At 45.2% G+C, this 15380-nt stretch overlaps 1 protein-coding gene across 1 annotated transcript; it reads right to left on the bottom strand.

Moving 5' to 3' along the window:
- Positions 1 to 1141: 1141 nt before the first annotated feature.
- On the bottom strand, positions 1142 to 12349 carry LOC123139056 (uncharacterized). The gene is made up of 5 exons (XM_044558873.1): positions 12154 to 12349; positions 1793 to 1907; positions 1522 to 1710; positions 1369 to 1444; positions 1142 to 1285 (listed from the first exon to the last, which is right to left on the bottom strand). Exons 1-5 carry the CDS (start codon positions 12347 to 12349, stop codon positions 1142 to 1144), a joined length of 720 nt encoding a protein of 239 aa, XP_044414808.1.
- Positions 12350 to 15380: the final 3031 nt, after the last annotated feature.

Raw genomic sequence — 15380 nt, 5'->3', positions numbered from 1 at the left:
TTCATGATGACTGATCACTCTTGTCATATATGTAATCATCATTGTGAAGAAACACTTATGTATCTGTTTTGGGATTGCCATTTTGCTCAAAGTTGCTGGTACACTCTCATTCCTTGAAGAAAATGAGGTACTTCTGTCTATGAAGATACATTGTTGGCTCTTGAGGATCTACCAAATGATATTAGTATGGAGATTGTTATACTGAGGCTGGAACATCTGGCTTCAGAGAAATGAGAAGATATTCAGAAAATCCAGTTCAACCTTTCAGAATTGGAGATATGCCCCTAAAGATGATTCTACTTAAATTTAAAATCAGGGACAAACATGCTGTTTGTTTCCAGGAGTGGTCCTTGCTAAACTTCTAGTACTATGATCATGATACATAGAGCTGGAATTGGACGACTCTTTTATCCATAGGCCTTTTATATTTTTCTTTCATTCATATTTGTAACATCACTGTTTCTATTGATGAAAATTATCATAGATCGATTGTTCCACTGTACAGGGTTTCAAAAGCATGTCCACATGCATGAAAAAAATTGGATTATATAATAAACAATTGAATTTATCCATTTGTTAACCCACAATCAGTACACATTGATGGATGGTTGGCAGACAATTTGACGTTTGTGAAAGTTAGATACTCCCACCAGTCTTTATGTTGGCCATTTTCTTCTACTGCTCCCTCAGGTCTTTAAGAAGATTATGTTTTTATTAAACATTAGCACAATCTCCAAAATACTACATAAAACATTAGTATCTATTTTGGTATAGTTCTAAAACCTGATAAGATTGTTATATTGTGCGAGTATCTACATAAAATATATATGATCTTTCACTCACTCAGTCAAAATATTCTAGAAGATATTGGTGGTTAAAAATTTTAAAGGTTTGATAAAAACTATGCAAAAAAAAGTTTTTGTGGACTATAGGGAGATGGAATAATAGAACCTAGTAAAGTACTTATATTACAAAGATATTTTCTAGAAAAAATATATACATATTAAACGATGCAGGACGGTGTAGATGTGAAATAATATAATAAACAAAAGTGAAAGATATCAAACAGACTGAGAACTGAACAGATGAACAAAGCTAAACAAATTGAATGCAGGAAATGAAGATAAATCAAGCCATACTGCTACAGACCATTCCGAGCTGCCTGCTTGACTTCTTCTGCTTCCTTTATTTGAGAAAGGATATCATTTGCTTCCTCATTGTTAGCAATATCTCCTCCTTCAATTGTTTTAGTCATGTCATTATGTCTTCTTTTCAGCTCCTTTTGCTATGAAACAAGACACAAAATGATGATCATTAAGGTCAACCAAGTGACTTGACCACACAAAAGGAACTTCCCGAGATAAATACCTTTCTGGTTGCAGCTTTGATTTTTTGTCTGGCCACACATTTTTTTTCTTCAATGTCAATGTAGGTCCTCAGCTTTCTGAATGAAGTTACAAGATAATTAATATGACAGTAGTGAAGTGAACTATTCCAGAAAATATGGTAGCATCTACTTACTCAGAAGACAATGCCTCATCACACAGACAATTCAGAACCTCCAGCTTACAAGAAGGGTTCAAATTTTTATACCCTGATACCCCTTGATTTAAGCAGCGAAGGGTAACTTCTGCATGTAACGCCAAGGTGATGTATTCGCCTACTTGTCTTATCCACTCATCTCCTTGTCTTGGATACTTATCAAAAGGGCTAAGAAAAAAACCCTCATTTACTCATTTATTAACTGCATGAGCAAAACTACAAGGGCAAAGAAGTTTGTGAGTATACTTACTTATCTTTGCCATTTTCTATGACAGACAGAAGATTTATGTGAACATCGGCAACAACTGAAGACACCTCTTTGCGTTGAGTTAAGTCTTTGAGAATTTCTTCTGGTAGCCCCTTCCCTATTGCCGAGAAAGGGTTTCCCCCCGCTTTGTATACAAAGCAACCAACCGAACATCCAACGATTGGTGTTGGGGCGGAAGCAGCACAGACACGCCCAAAAGAAAAGAAAGAGAAAATATAAGAGAAACTAATGCCAACAACGGCGGATTGACAAAAAAACCAAGAAGCCTCGTGGCCGCTGCACCCACCGGAGATCGCCCACCAAGCTCCGAGCCTCCGAAGCACCGGCACCAATCAGCACCTCCAAGAAGGGACGCGATGATGATGACGCTGTTGCCAAGGGTTTCACCCGGTATGCTGTGAGGAGAGAGGAAGGGTAGCTCCGACGCCCTTCAGGAAGGTCAGGCGGTACCCACAAGCGCCACCGCGTCGGTGTCGGCCAAGCCAACAGGGATTTCTCCCGATCCCAACCTCCACCTCAGGCACTCCAGAGCTCGCCACCAAACAGACCCTTACCCTGCGTCAACCCGGTCACGAAGCTTCCCACGCCGTCTCACCACGACACCGTGAAGCATGGTCCGCACAAAGAGGGAGAGGAGCTGGGACTAGGGCAGCAGCACCGTCGGCACGCGGGAGGGCCCCACTGAAGGAAATATGCCCTAGAGGCAATAATAAAGTTATTATTTATTTCCTTATATCATGATAAATGTTTATTATTCATGCTAGAATTGTATTAACCGGAAACATAATGCATGTGTGAATATATAGACAAACAAAGTGTCACTAGTATGCCTCTACTTGACTAGCTTGTTAATCAAAGATGGTTATGTTTCCTAACCATGGACAAAGAGTTGTTATTTGATTAATGGGATCACATCATTAGTTGAATGATCTGATTGACATGACCCATTCCGTTAGCTTAGCACCCGATCGTTTAGTATGTTGCTATTGCTTTCTTCATGACTTATACATGTTCCTATGACTATGAGATTATGCAACTCCCGTTTACCGGAGGAACACTTTGTGTGCTACCAAACGTCACAGCGTAACTGGGTGATTATAAAGGTGCTCTACAGGTGTCTCCAAAGGTACTTGTTGGGTTGGCGTATTCCGAGATTAGGATTTGTCACTCCGAATGTCGGAGAGGTATCTCTGGGCCCTCTCGGTAATACACATCACTTAAGCCTTGCAAGCATTGCAACTAATGAGTTAGTTGCGAGATGATGTATTACGGAACGAGTAAAGAGACTTGCCGGTAACAAGATTGAACTAGGTATTGGATACCGACGATCGAATCTCGGGCAAGTAACATACCGATGACAAAGGGAACAACGTATGTTGTTATGCGGTCTGACCGATAATGATCTTCGTAGAATATGTAGGAACCAATATGGGCATCTAGGTCCCGCTATTGGTTATTGACCGGAGACGTGTCTCGGTCATGTCTACATTGTTCTCGAACCGTAGGGTCCGCACGCTTAAAGTTACGATGACAGTTTCTTTATGAGTTTATGTATTTTGATGTACCGAAGGTTGTTCGGAGTCCCGGATGTGATCACGGACATGACGAGGAGTCTCGAAATGGTCGAGACATAAAGATTGATATATTGGATGACTATATTCGGACACCGAAATTGTTCCGGGTGATTTCGGAGAAAACCGGAGTGCCGGGGGGGTTACCGGAACCCCTCGGGAGAGTTAATGGGCCACATGGGCCTTGGTGGGAAGAGAGATGGGCGGCCAGGGTGGGCCGCGCGCCCCCTCTCCCACTGGTCCGAATTGGACTAGGAGGGGGGGGCGCTCCCCTTTCCTTCCCCCTCTCCCCCTTCCTTCCCCCTCCTAGTAGGAGTAGGAAAGGAGGAATCCTACTCCTTCTAGGAGGAGGATTCCTCCTCCTTGGCGTGCCCCAAGGGGTCAGTCGGCCTCCCCTTTGCTCCTTTATATACGGGAGCAGGGGGGCACCCTAGGACACACAAGTTGATCTTCGGGATCGTTCCTTAGCCGTGTGCGGTGCCCCCCTCCACGATATTACACCTCGGTCATATTGTAGCGGTGCTTAGGCGAAGCCCTGCGATAGTTGAACATCAAGATCGTCACCACGCCGTCGTGCTGACGGAACTCCTCCCCGAAGCTTTGCTGGATCGGAGCCCGGGGTGCGTCATCAAGCTGTACGTGTGTCAAGAACTCGGAGGTGCCGGAGTAACGGTGCTTGGATCGGTTGGACCGAGAAGACATATGACTACTTCCTCTACGTTGCGTCAACACTTCCGCTTCGGTCTACGAGGGTACGTAGACAACACTCTCCCCTCTCGTTGCTATGCATCACCATGATCTTGCGTGTGCGTAGGAATTTTTTTGAAATTACTACGTTCCCCAACAGTGGCATCCGAGCCTAGGTTTTATGCGTTGATGTTATATGCACGAGTAGAACACAAGTGAGTTGTGGGCGATACAAGTCATACTGCTTACCAGCATGTCATACTTTGGTTCCCGGTATTGTTGGATGAAGCGGCCCGGACCGACATTACGCGTACGCTTACGCGAGACTGGTTCTACCGACGTGCTTTGCACACAGGTGGCTGGCGGGTGTCAGTTTCTCCAACTTTAGTTGAACCGAGTGTGGCTACGCCCGGTTCTTGCGAAGGTTAAAACAACACTAACTTGACGAACTATCATTGTGGTTTTGATGCGTAGGTAAGAACGGTTCTTGCTCAGCCCGTAGCAGCCACATAAAATTTGCAACAACAAAGTAGAGGACGTCTAACTTGTTTTTGCAGGGCATGTTGTGATGTGATATGGTCAAGACATGATAAGATATAAGTTGTTGTATGAGATGATCATGTTTTGTTGAAGTTATCGGCAACTGTCAGAAGCCCTATGGATGTCTCTTTGTTGCATAAGATGCAAGTGCCAAATAATTGCTTTACTTTATCGCTATACGATAGTTATAGTTGCAAGAGCAATAGTTGGTGAGACAACCGTGTGATGACACATTGATATAGATCAAGATGATGAAGATCATGGTGTCATGCCGGTGACGATAGAGATCATGACAGTACTTTGGAGATGGAGATCAAAGGCGCAAGATGATCATGGCCATATCATGTCACATATTTTGATTGCACATGATGTTTATCTTTTATGCATCTTATCTTGCTTTGATTGACGGTAGCATTTTAAGATGATCTCTCACTAAATTATCAAGAAGTGTTCTCCCTGAGTATGCACTGTTGCCAAAGTTCGTCGTGCCCAGACACCACGTGATGATCGGGTGTGATAAGCTCTACGTCCATCTACAATGGGTGCAAGCCAGTTTTGCACACGCGGAATACTCAGGTTAAACTTGACGAGCCTAGCATATGCAGATATGGCCTCGGAGCATGGAGACTGAAATGTCGAGCGTGAATCATATAGTAGATATGATCAACATAGTAATGTTCACCATTGAAAACTACTCCATCTCACGTGATGATCGGTTATGGTTTAGTTGATTTGGATCATGTGATCACTTAGATGACTAGAGAGATGTCTGTCTAAGTGGGAGTTCTTAAGTAATATGATTAATTGAACTTAAATTTATCATGAACTTAGTCCTGGTAGTATTTTGCAAATTATGTTGTAGATCAATAGCTCGCGTTGTTGCTTCCCTGTGTTTATTTTGATATGTTCCTAGAGAAAATCATGTTGAAAAATGTTAGTAGCAATGATGCGGATTGGATCCGTGATCTGAGGTTTATCCTCATTACTACACAGAAGAATTATGTCCTTGATGCACCGCTAGGTGACGGACCTATTGCAGGAGCAGATGCAGACGTTATGAACGTTTGGCTAGCTCAATATGATGACTACTTGATAGTTTAGTGCACCATGCTTAACGGCTTAGAATCGGGACTTCAAAGACGTTTTGAACGTCATGGACCATATGAGATGTTCCAGGAGTTGAAGTTAATATTTCAAGCAAATACCCGAGTTGAGAGATATGAAGTCTCCAACAAGTTCTATAGCTAAAAGATGGAGGAGAATCACTCAACTAGTGAGCATGTGCTCAGATTGTCTGGGTACTACAATCGCTTGAATCAAGTGGGAGTTGATCTTCCAGATAAGATAGTGATTGACAAAATTCTCTAGTCACCATCACCAAGTTAGTAGAACTTCGTGATGAACTATAGTATGCAAGGGATGATGAAAATGATTCCCGAGTTTTTCATGATGATGAAATCGATGAAGGTAGAAATCAAGAAAGAACATCAAGTGTTGATGGTTAACAAGACCACTAGTTTCAAGAAAAGGGCAAAGGGATAGAAGGGAACTTCAAGAAGAACGGCAAGCAAGTTGCTGCTCAAGTGAAGAAGCCCAAGTCTGGACCTAAGCCTGAGACTAAGTGCTTCTACTGCAAAGGGACTGGCCACTGGAAGCAGAACTACCCCAAGTATGTGGCGGATAAGAAGGATGGCAAAGTGAACAAAGGTATATTTGATATACATGTTATTGATGTGTACTTTACTAGTGTTTATAGCAACCCCTCCGTATTTGGTACTGGTTCAGTTGCTAAGAGTAGTAACTCAAAACGGGAGTTGCAGAATAAACAGAAACTAGTTAAGGGTGAAGTGACGATGTGTGTTGAAAGTAGTTTCAAGATTGATATGATCATCATCGCACACTCCCTATACTTTCGGGATTAGTGTTGAACCTAAATAAATGTTATTTGGTGTTTGCGTTGAGCATGAATATGATTTGATCGTGTTTATTGCAATACGGTTATTCATTTAAGTAAGAGAATAAAATGTTGTTCTGTTTACATGAATAAAACCTTATATGGTTACACACCCAATGAAAATGGTTCATTGGATCTCGATCGTAGTGATACACATATTCATAATATTGAAACCAAAAGATGCAAAGTTAATAATGATAGTGCAACTTATTTGTGGCACTCCCGTTTAGGTCATATTGGTGTAAAGCACATGAAGAAACTCCATGCTGATGGGATTTTGGAATCACTTGATTATGAATCACTTGATGCTTGCGAACCATGCCTCATGGGCAAGATGACTAAGACTCCGTTCTCCGGAACAGTGGAGCGAGCAACTGACTTATTGGAAATAATACATACTGATGTATGCGATCCGATGAGTGTTAAGGCTCGCGGCGGATATCGTTATTTTCTGACCTTCACAGATGATTTGAGCAGATATGGGTATATCTACTTGATGAAACATAAGTCTGAAACATTTGAAAAGTTCAAAGAATTTCAGAGTGAAGTGGAAAATCATCGTGACAAGAAAATAAGGTTTCTACGATCTGATCGCGGAGACAAATATTTGAGTTACGAGTTTGGTCTTCAATTAAAACAATGTGGAATAGTTTCACAAATTCATGCCACCTGGAACACCACATCATAATGGTGTGTCCGAACGTCATAACCGTACTTTATTGGATATAGTACAATCTATGATGTTTCTTACCGATTTACCAATATCGTTTTGGGATCATGCATTAGAGACAGCTGCATTCACGTTAAATAGGGCACCATCTAAATCTGTTGAGACGACACTATATGAACTGTGGTTTAGCAAGAAACCAAAGTTGTCGTTTCTTAAAGTTTGGGACTGCGGTGCTTATGTGAAAAAGCTTCAACCTGATAAGCTCGAACCCAAATCGAAGAAATGTGTCTTCATAGGATACCCAAAGGAGACAGTTGGGTACACCTTCTATCACAGATCCGAAGGCAAGACATTCGTTGCTAAGAATGGATCCTTTCTAGAGAAGGAATTTCTCTCGAAAGAAGTGAGTGGGAGGAAAGTAGAACTTGATAAGGTAATTGTACCTTCTCCCTTATTGGAAAGTAGTTCATCTACACCAATTAGTGAGGAAGCTAATGATGATGATCATGTAACTTCAGATCAAGTTACTACCGAACCTCATAGGTCAACCAGAGTGAGATCCGCACCAGAGTGGTACGGTAATCCCATTCTGGAGGTCATGTTACTTGACCATGACGAACCTACGAACTATGAGGAAGCGATGATGAGCCCAGATTCTGCAAAATGGTTTGAGGCCATGAAATCTGAGATATGATCCATGTATGAGAACAAAGTATGGACTTTGATGGATTTGCCCGATGATCGGCAAACCATAGAAAATAAATGGATCTTCAAGAGGAAGACGGGCATTGATAGTAGTGTTACTATCTACAAAGCTAGACTTGTCGAAAAAGGTTTTTGAGAAAGTTCAAGGTGTTGACTACGATGAAATTTTCTCACTCGTAGCGATGCTTAAGTCTGTCCAAATCATGTTAGCAATTGCCGCATTTCTATGAAATCTGGCAAATGGATAAACAAAACTACATTCCTTAATGGATTTAAAGAAGAGCTGTATATGATGCAACTAGAAGGTTTTGTCAATCCTAAAGGTGCTGACAAAATACGCAAGCTCCAGCGATCCATCTATGGACTAGTGCAAGCATCTCAGAGTTGGAATATACGCTTTGATAAGTTGATCAAAGCATATAGTTTTATACAGACTTGCAGTGAAGCCTGTATTTACTAGAAAGTGAGTGGGAGCACTACAACATTTCTGATAAGTATATGTGAATGACATATTGTAGATCAGAAATAATGTAGAATTATTCTGCAAAGAATAAAGGAGTGTTTGAAAGGAGTTTTTCAAAGAAAGACCTCGGTGAAGCTGCTTACATATTGAGCATCAAGATCTATAGAGATAGATCAAGACGCTTGATAAGTTTTTTCAATGAGTACATACATTGACAAGATTTTGAAGTAGTTCAAAATGGAACAGTCAAAGAAAGAGTTCTTGCCTGTGTTACAAGGTGTGAAATTGAGTAAGACTCAAAACCCGACCACGGCAGAAGATAGAAAGAGAATGAAAGTCATTCCCTATGCCTTGGCCATAGGTTCTATAAAGTATTCCATGCTGTGTACCAGATCTATTGTATACCCTACACTGAGTTTGGCAAGGGAGTACAATAGTGATCTAGGAGTAGATCACTGGACAGCGGTTAAAATTATCCTTAGTGGAATAAGGATATGTTTCTCGATTATGGAAGTGACAAAAGGTTCGTCGTAAAGGGTTACGTCGATGCAAGTTTTGACACCGATCTGGATGACTCTAAGTCTCGATCTAGATACATACTGAAAGTGGGAGCAATTAGCTAGAGTAGCTCCGTGCAGAGCATTGTAGACATAGAAAATTGCAAAATACATAACGGATCTGAATGTGAAAGACCCGTTGACTAAGATTCTCTCACAAGCAAACCATGATGACACCTTAGTACTCTTTGGGTGTTAATCACATAGCGATGTGAACTAGATTACTGAATCTAGTAAACCCTTTGGATGTTGGTCACATGGCAATGTGAACTATGGGTGTTAATCACATGATGATGTCAACTATCGATGTTAATCACATGGTGATGTGCTCTAGATTATTGACTCTAGTGCAAGTGGGAGACTGAAGAAAATATGCCCTAGAGGCAATAATAAAGTTATTGTTTATTTCCTTATATCATGATAAATGTTTATTATTCATGCTAGAATTATATTAACCGGAAACATAATGCATGTGTGAATATATAGACAAACAGAGTGTCACTAGTATGCCTCTACTTGACTAGCTTGTTAATCAAAGATGGTTATGTTTCCTAACCATGGACAAAGAGTTGTTATTTGATTAACGGGATCACATCATTAGTTGAATGATCTGATTGACATGACCCATTCCGTTAGCTTAGCACCCGATCGTTTAGTATGTTGCTATTGCTTTCTTCATGACTTATACATGTTCCTATGACTATGAGATTATGCAACTCCCGTTTACCGGAGGAACACTTTGTGTGCTACCAAACGTCACAGCGTAACTGGGTGATTATAAAGGTGCTCTACAGGTGTCTCCAAAGGTACTTGTTGGGTTGGCGTATTCCGAGATTAGGATTTGTCACTCCGAATGTCGGAGAGGTATCTCTGGGCCCTCTCGGTAATACACATCACTTAAGCCTTGCAAGCATTGCAACTAATGAGTTAGTTGCGAGATGATGTATTACGGAACGAGTAAAGAGACTTGCCGGTAACAAGATTGAACTAGGTATTGGATACCGACGATCGAATCTCGGGCAAGTAACATACCGATGACAAAGGGAACAACGTATGTTGTTATGCGGTCTGACCGATAATGATCTTCGTAGAATATGTAGGAACCAATATGGGCATCTAGGTCCCGCTATTGGTTATTGACCGGAGACGTGTCTCGGTCATGTCTACATTGTTCTCGAACCGTAGGGTCCGCACGCTTAAAGTTACGATGACAGTTTCTTTATGAGTTTATGTATTTTGATGTACCGAAGGTTGTTCGGAGTCCCGGATGTGATCACGGACATGACGAGGAGTCTCGAAATGGTCGATACATAAAGATTGATATATTGGATGACTATATTCGGACACCGAAATTGTTCCGGGTGATTTCGGAGAAAATCGGAGTGCCGGGGGGGTTACCGGAACCCCTCGGGAGAGTTAATGGGCCACATGGGCCTTGGTGGGAAGAGAGATGGGCGGCCAGGGTGGGCCGCGCGCCCCCTCTCCCACTGGTCCGAATTGGACTAGGAGGGGGGGGGCGCTCCCCTTTCCTTCCCCCTCTCCCCCTTCCTTCCCCCTCCTAGTAGGAGTAGGAAAGGAGGAATCCTACTCCTTCTAGGAGGAGGATTCCTCCTCCTTGGCGCGCCCCAAGGGGCCGGCCGGCCTCCCCCCTTGCTCCTTTATATACGGGGGCAGGGGGGCACCCTAGGACACACAAGTTGATCTTTGTGATCGTTCCTTAGCCGTGTGCGGTGCCCCCCTCCACGATATTACACCTCGGTCATATTGTAGCGGTGCTTAGGCGAAGCCCTGCGACAGTTGAACATCAAGATCGTCACCACGCCGTCGTGCTGACGGAACTCCTCCCCGAAGCTTTGCTGGATCGGAGCCCGGGGTGCGTCATCAAGCTGTACGTGTGTCAAGAACTCGGAGGTGCCGGAGTAACGGTGCTTGGATCGGTTGGACCGGGAAGACATATGACTACTTCCTCTACGTTGCGTCAACGCTTCTGCTTCGGTCTACGAGGGTACGTAGACAACACTCTCCCCTCTCGTTGCTATGCATCACCATGATCTTGCGTGTGCGTAGGAAATTTTTTGAAATTACTACGTTCCCCAACACCCACCTCCATCGTCGACGACGGTAGCTGACCGGACGCAATAGCAGGAACATACCAGGCCCGTGGCTGCACAGGCCCGGCCGGGATCTCCGAGGCCCGTAAAGTTCCCGCCTTCGCGCTGCAGCCGGCACGCCGTCGATGCCGCCGCCCCTGTCCAAGCCGCTCCCGTGCCTCCCTGCACAGAAAGCCGCCAAGTGGAAGCACCACCACCACGCGCACCGCCGGCCACCACCACCAGGTCGCCGGACCGCCACCGGCCGAGCCGCACCACCACCGCACGCCCGCGACGGAGAGGAACCAACGCCGCCGCCGGGGACCCGAAGCCGGACCCTAGCCGCTGCCCACGCCGCCTGCCGGACGGATCCGGCCGCCACGGCGAGGCGCGCACCACCGCGCAGCCGGCCACGCCGCGCCAAGCCCGCCAGGAGGCCGCGCGCCACCACGCCGCGGTGCCCCGCGTCCGCACCGCGCCCGCACCCGAAGAAGCAGCCCGCGCCGCCCCGTCGCGCCGGGGGAAGAAATACGCCCCGCCGCCGCCGGCGTCGGTCGGGCTTCGCCCGGCCGCGCCCCTTGGCGGTGGCGAGGGAGGAGGGAGGAGGAGGGGAGGCTCGCGGCGAGCGGATCTGGGGGCCCTCGCCGGCCGCCTCACGGGTGGCGGCGCGGGGATGGAAGGGTTTCGGGGGGAGGAGACCACGGGTCATCTAGTTTCAATCTTCCCCCTTCCCTATTTTGCAGATCTGCTTAAATCAAGTGGTACATTGTTCTATTTATAATACAGAAGAAAAGGTCTCTTAAAGCAAGCAGGCAGCTAAGAACAGTTAAACATTTTCATTGATGGAAACATATAAAATAAAATGCAAATAAATTTCTTTAGATTATAAATTTAGAAATCAAAAAAAAAATATGCGCGTCAAGTTGATGACTTATTTTGTGTTAACAAGACAGAAGTAATAAGAGAACAACATAATTGTTTAGCTCGGCAACATTCTCATGCAACTTAACTAACCATAACTAGTTAGCGTAAACCAGATTTAGAAATGAGTGGATGCATCAATGGTTCAATGCAACATGAAATGATAAATAAAGCATAATATTTGCTTTCCATAATTACCTCGCCAAATGAGCGGCAGAACACCAGAAATTGAATAGCAGCGCCAACATCTTCAGACTGCAGCTTTATACCTGCAATGCAAGTGACCGGAGTACCCCTGGGTACAACTATTTCATCCTTGAGAGTACTGATGCTCTTAGTTTGCACCAGGCTGACCTTCGGCCTCTTGGTAGCATGGACCATTCGCCCCGTCGGCTCCTCCCCTCTCTTCTTTCTGCCAAATAAAAACAGATAAAGAGATCTATAAAGAAGAACAAAAATCTGAAATCCCCCGTGGCAAGAATCAGATTCATATTGCTCACTGGCACACGCTGCAGTTGCACTCCTTCCTGCATTTGGCGCATTCCCAGGCCCCATTCTTCAACACCTCATCCGCAATCAAAGGGTACCTGTTAAACAAAGAGAACATCAACAAACAAACCCAAGCAAGATTGCCTACCAGAGGCTCTAAGAAAAAGCAGAGAGGAAATTATTTCACCTGTTACGCATGCAACTCTCGCAGTATCTCTGGGTGCACCTTTTGCAATCTGTCGCGACCCCTATTTTTCTCTGACGGCACTGAGGAATAGCAACACAGAAAAAAATGAAACAGAAGACCACTGTTTTTTTTACAGAAACAGTAGGACTCTACTGCATACTCTATAGATTTTGGTTTATATTACAAGCGAAAAAAATAAAAGGAGCTGAGGGCTAAGAGGCCTCTAGAATGATAACCTCCATATAGAAAGGTTTGTCCATATCTCTGTTTTTAGGCTGGAAATGAAATGTAGCTTTGTCGGAAAAAAGGCTGGAAATGTAGCAATGCAGGCTCTAGCGAAAAGACATTTGAAATAAAAAGAAATTGCCAGCAGGCTCTACCAAAAAGTCATCTGGAAAAAAGTAGTCTCTGATCTCCATCACATCTTCCCCACACATAACACAGGAGGAGTCCTCAATGAAGAATTTCCTGCTGTGAACATATCTCTGGTATTAAGTCTGTCTTGCAGGAGAAGCCATAAAAAACCTTGAGTTTCAGGAAGACCCGCTATCGCGTATATGTTTCTTTCTGGAGCAGATGGTTTGTCGAGGCTTTTGAAGAAAGCAATGGGGAACTAGCAGACCTGAATATCGCCAGAACAACTCCAGGAATTTCACATTGTATTGTTTGCTGATGACATTACCCTATTCTTCCATGCAAACTGGCAACAGGCTGAGGTTGTGAAGAATGTAATACATAAATTTGAGGGGTGCACTGGACAGTTGTCAAGTTCACAAAAATGCTCGCTCTTGTTCAGTAGAGCATGGCAGGTGGAAAGACAAGAGGAGGTGAAATCCACACTAGGAAAGGTGCACGTCTGAAGAGAAATACCTAAGCAATATTCCAACCTATCAATGAAATATTTACTATGCGGCTCTCGGATAATTGGATTCTGAAGGAACCTTCGCTGAAGATTCAGGGTGGCAGGAGCTGTCCAAGGATACATCGTGGGTGGTCTCTTATTGCCGGATGGTGAACAGTGGAATGAAGGTTTGATAAGGGAAGCTTTCTAGCCAGATGATGCTGAGTTGATCATGAAGATTAAAGCACCGAGAGGAGACCCTAAAGACACCCCTGCATGACACTTCGAGAGCAGTGGACATTTTTCGGTAAGGAGCGCGTACAAGCCGGGTTGCCTTTTATCGGAAAAAAAAAAGCCGGGTTGCCTACAACCTGACCTGGTGATGGCGAGCAGCAGTAACAATCCTGATGGAGAGTTTTGGAAAGCGGCTGTGCCAAACGAAGTTAGAGCTTTTGTCTGAAGATTGGCGTGAGACAATCTATCTAGCCACTAAAAGAAACAAATGGCGACGGTCGCTGGAAGCTGACAACATTGAAGCTGAAGAAAAATGCTAAACTGGCAGTTTCAGTAACAGAGAATCCACCATTGGCAGGAGTAAACATCGGGATTACTGTTCCTCCAGTTTACCTGGTGGCAGCGCCACTTGTCGACGGGGACGGCCGCCTTGGCGCTGAGGGAATTCGACGCCGCTCGCCTCCGACGCCGCTCCCCTCCAACCTTGGCGCCGGGGCCGCTCCCTTCCGAGGCGACGCCGTTCGTCCCTGGGGCGACGCCTTCCAAGGCGCCGCCATCGCTCCCCTCCGACGCGACGCCGTTCGTCCCGGAGACGATGCCCTCCGAGGCGACGACGTTGGCGGTGGCGCCGCTCCCCGACGGGGCGACGACCATCTCCCCACCGGAACCGACGTTCGTTTCAGTTCCAGGGCGGCGCTCCTGGTCCCGTCGCGATCTCCGGCGGCCCTCTGTTGATCCAGATCTATCGGGGTTTCCATCGGCAGCGCTGAGGAGACCGGAGGGGCGGGCAGTTAGCGGCGCAGAGAAGATTTGCTCGGGACCAGGGAGCGCTCGGGGGATTTGCGGTTAAATACTACTGTGATTTGGAGGTGGAGCAAGGGAGGAGCTGTCTGTTCCTCGTGCTGCTGGAATTGGAAGGCGATTAATGCGACGAGATTGGCAGCGAGGGAGGAACTGCTGCCGTCCATGGCTGGGGCTGGCTGGCGGGTGGCGGCGCGCGTCCGAGCAATAGCCAAAGTGGGAAAGAAACAGAAGCCCCTGGTTATTATGACGAGTAGGCCCCAAAATTTTGAAAGGCCCTTTCCCCGCGTCGCTCCAAATCTTCCCTCGTCTCCTTGCCGTCTTCAGTTTTACTGTATTTTTTTCTTATTATCACGAGAAAGTCAAAATTTTACGTTTTGCGAAATTATGAAGCAGAATACACATGCTCATGTTGATGTGTTAGGGCAGCAAATTTTCTGCGGCATCCGTCCACGGACGGAGGGATCAGTCCGTGAACACAGATGCGAGAGCCGGCCATCCAACGCTATCTGCATACATTTCAGACACTGTTTCAACAATCCGAACGAAATTCATGTAAACTGGCTGATTTCATATAAAATGGAGCAAATTCATAACAATTCGGTATATTTCATTAAAAGAAGGCGGCTGAACCTAAACCTAGCTATCCTACGGTGACGCTCGTCGTCCACTTCCTTTGTATTCCACATCAGCGACCATGTCCCTCATCTGTCGTCTCCATGAGTGGCGGAGGGGTTCAAATCCCGTGAAGTGAAGGTGCGGTCGCTGACGAGGAAGTGTAGAGCATGGGAGACGAACCGACCCACTTGCATTGGGACACAATGCCCTGCCGTCTTCCATGCCCTACTCATCCTCAAAGG

Source organism: Triticum aestivum, chromosome 6B (assembly GCF_018294505.1).
Source record: "Triticum aestivum cultivar Chinese Spring chromosome 6B, IWGSC CS RefSeq v2.1, whole genome shotgun sequence".
Lineage (NCBI taxonomy): Eukaryota > Viridiplantae > Streptophyta > Magnoliopsida > Poales > Poaceae > Triticum > Triticum aestivum.
The sequence above is the reverse complement of the archived record's forward strand: the minus strand, read 5'-3'. Positions and strand labels throughout refer to the sequence as shown.

Coding starts and splice junctions, on each gene's coding strand:
- LOC123139056 (XM_044558873.1), bottom strand. CDS start 12,349: ATGGTCCATGCTACCAAGAGGCCGAAGGTCAGCCTGGTGCAAACTAAG. Junction 1,711..1,792: donor ATAGAAAATGGCAAAGATAA/GTAAGTATACTC, acceptor TTTTTTTCTTAG/CCCTTTTGATAAGTATCCAA. Junction 1,286..1,368: donor TCAAAGCTGCAACCAGAAAG/GTATTTATCTCG, acceptor CTTGTTTCATAG/CAAAAGGAGCTGAAAAGAAG.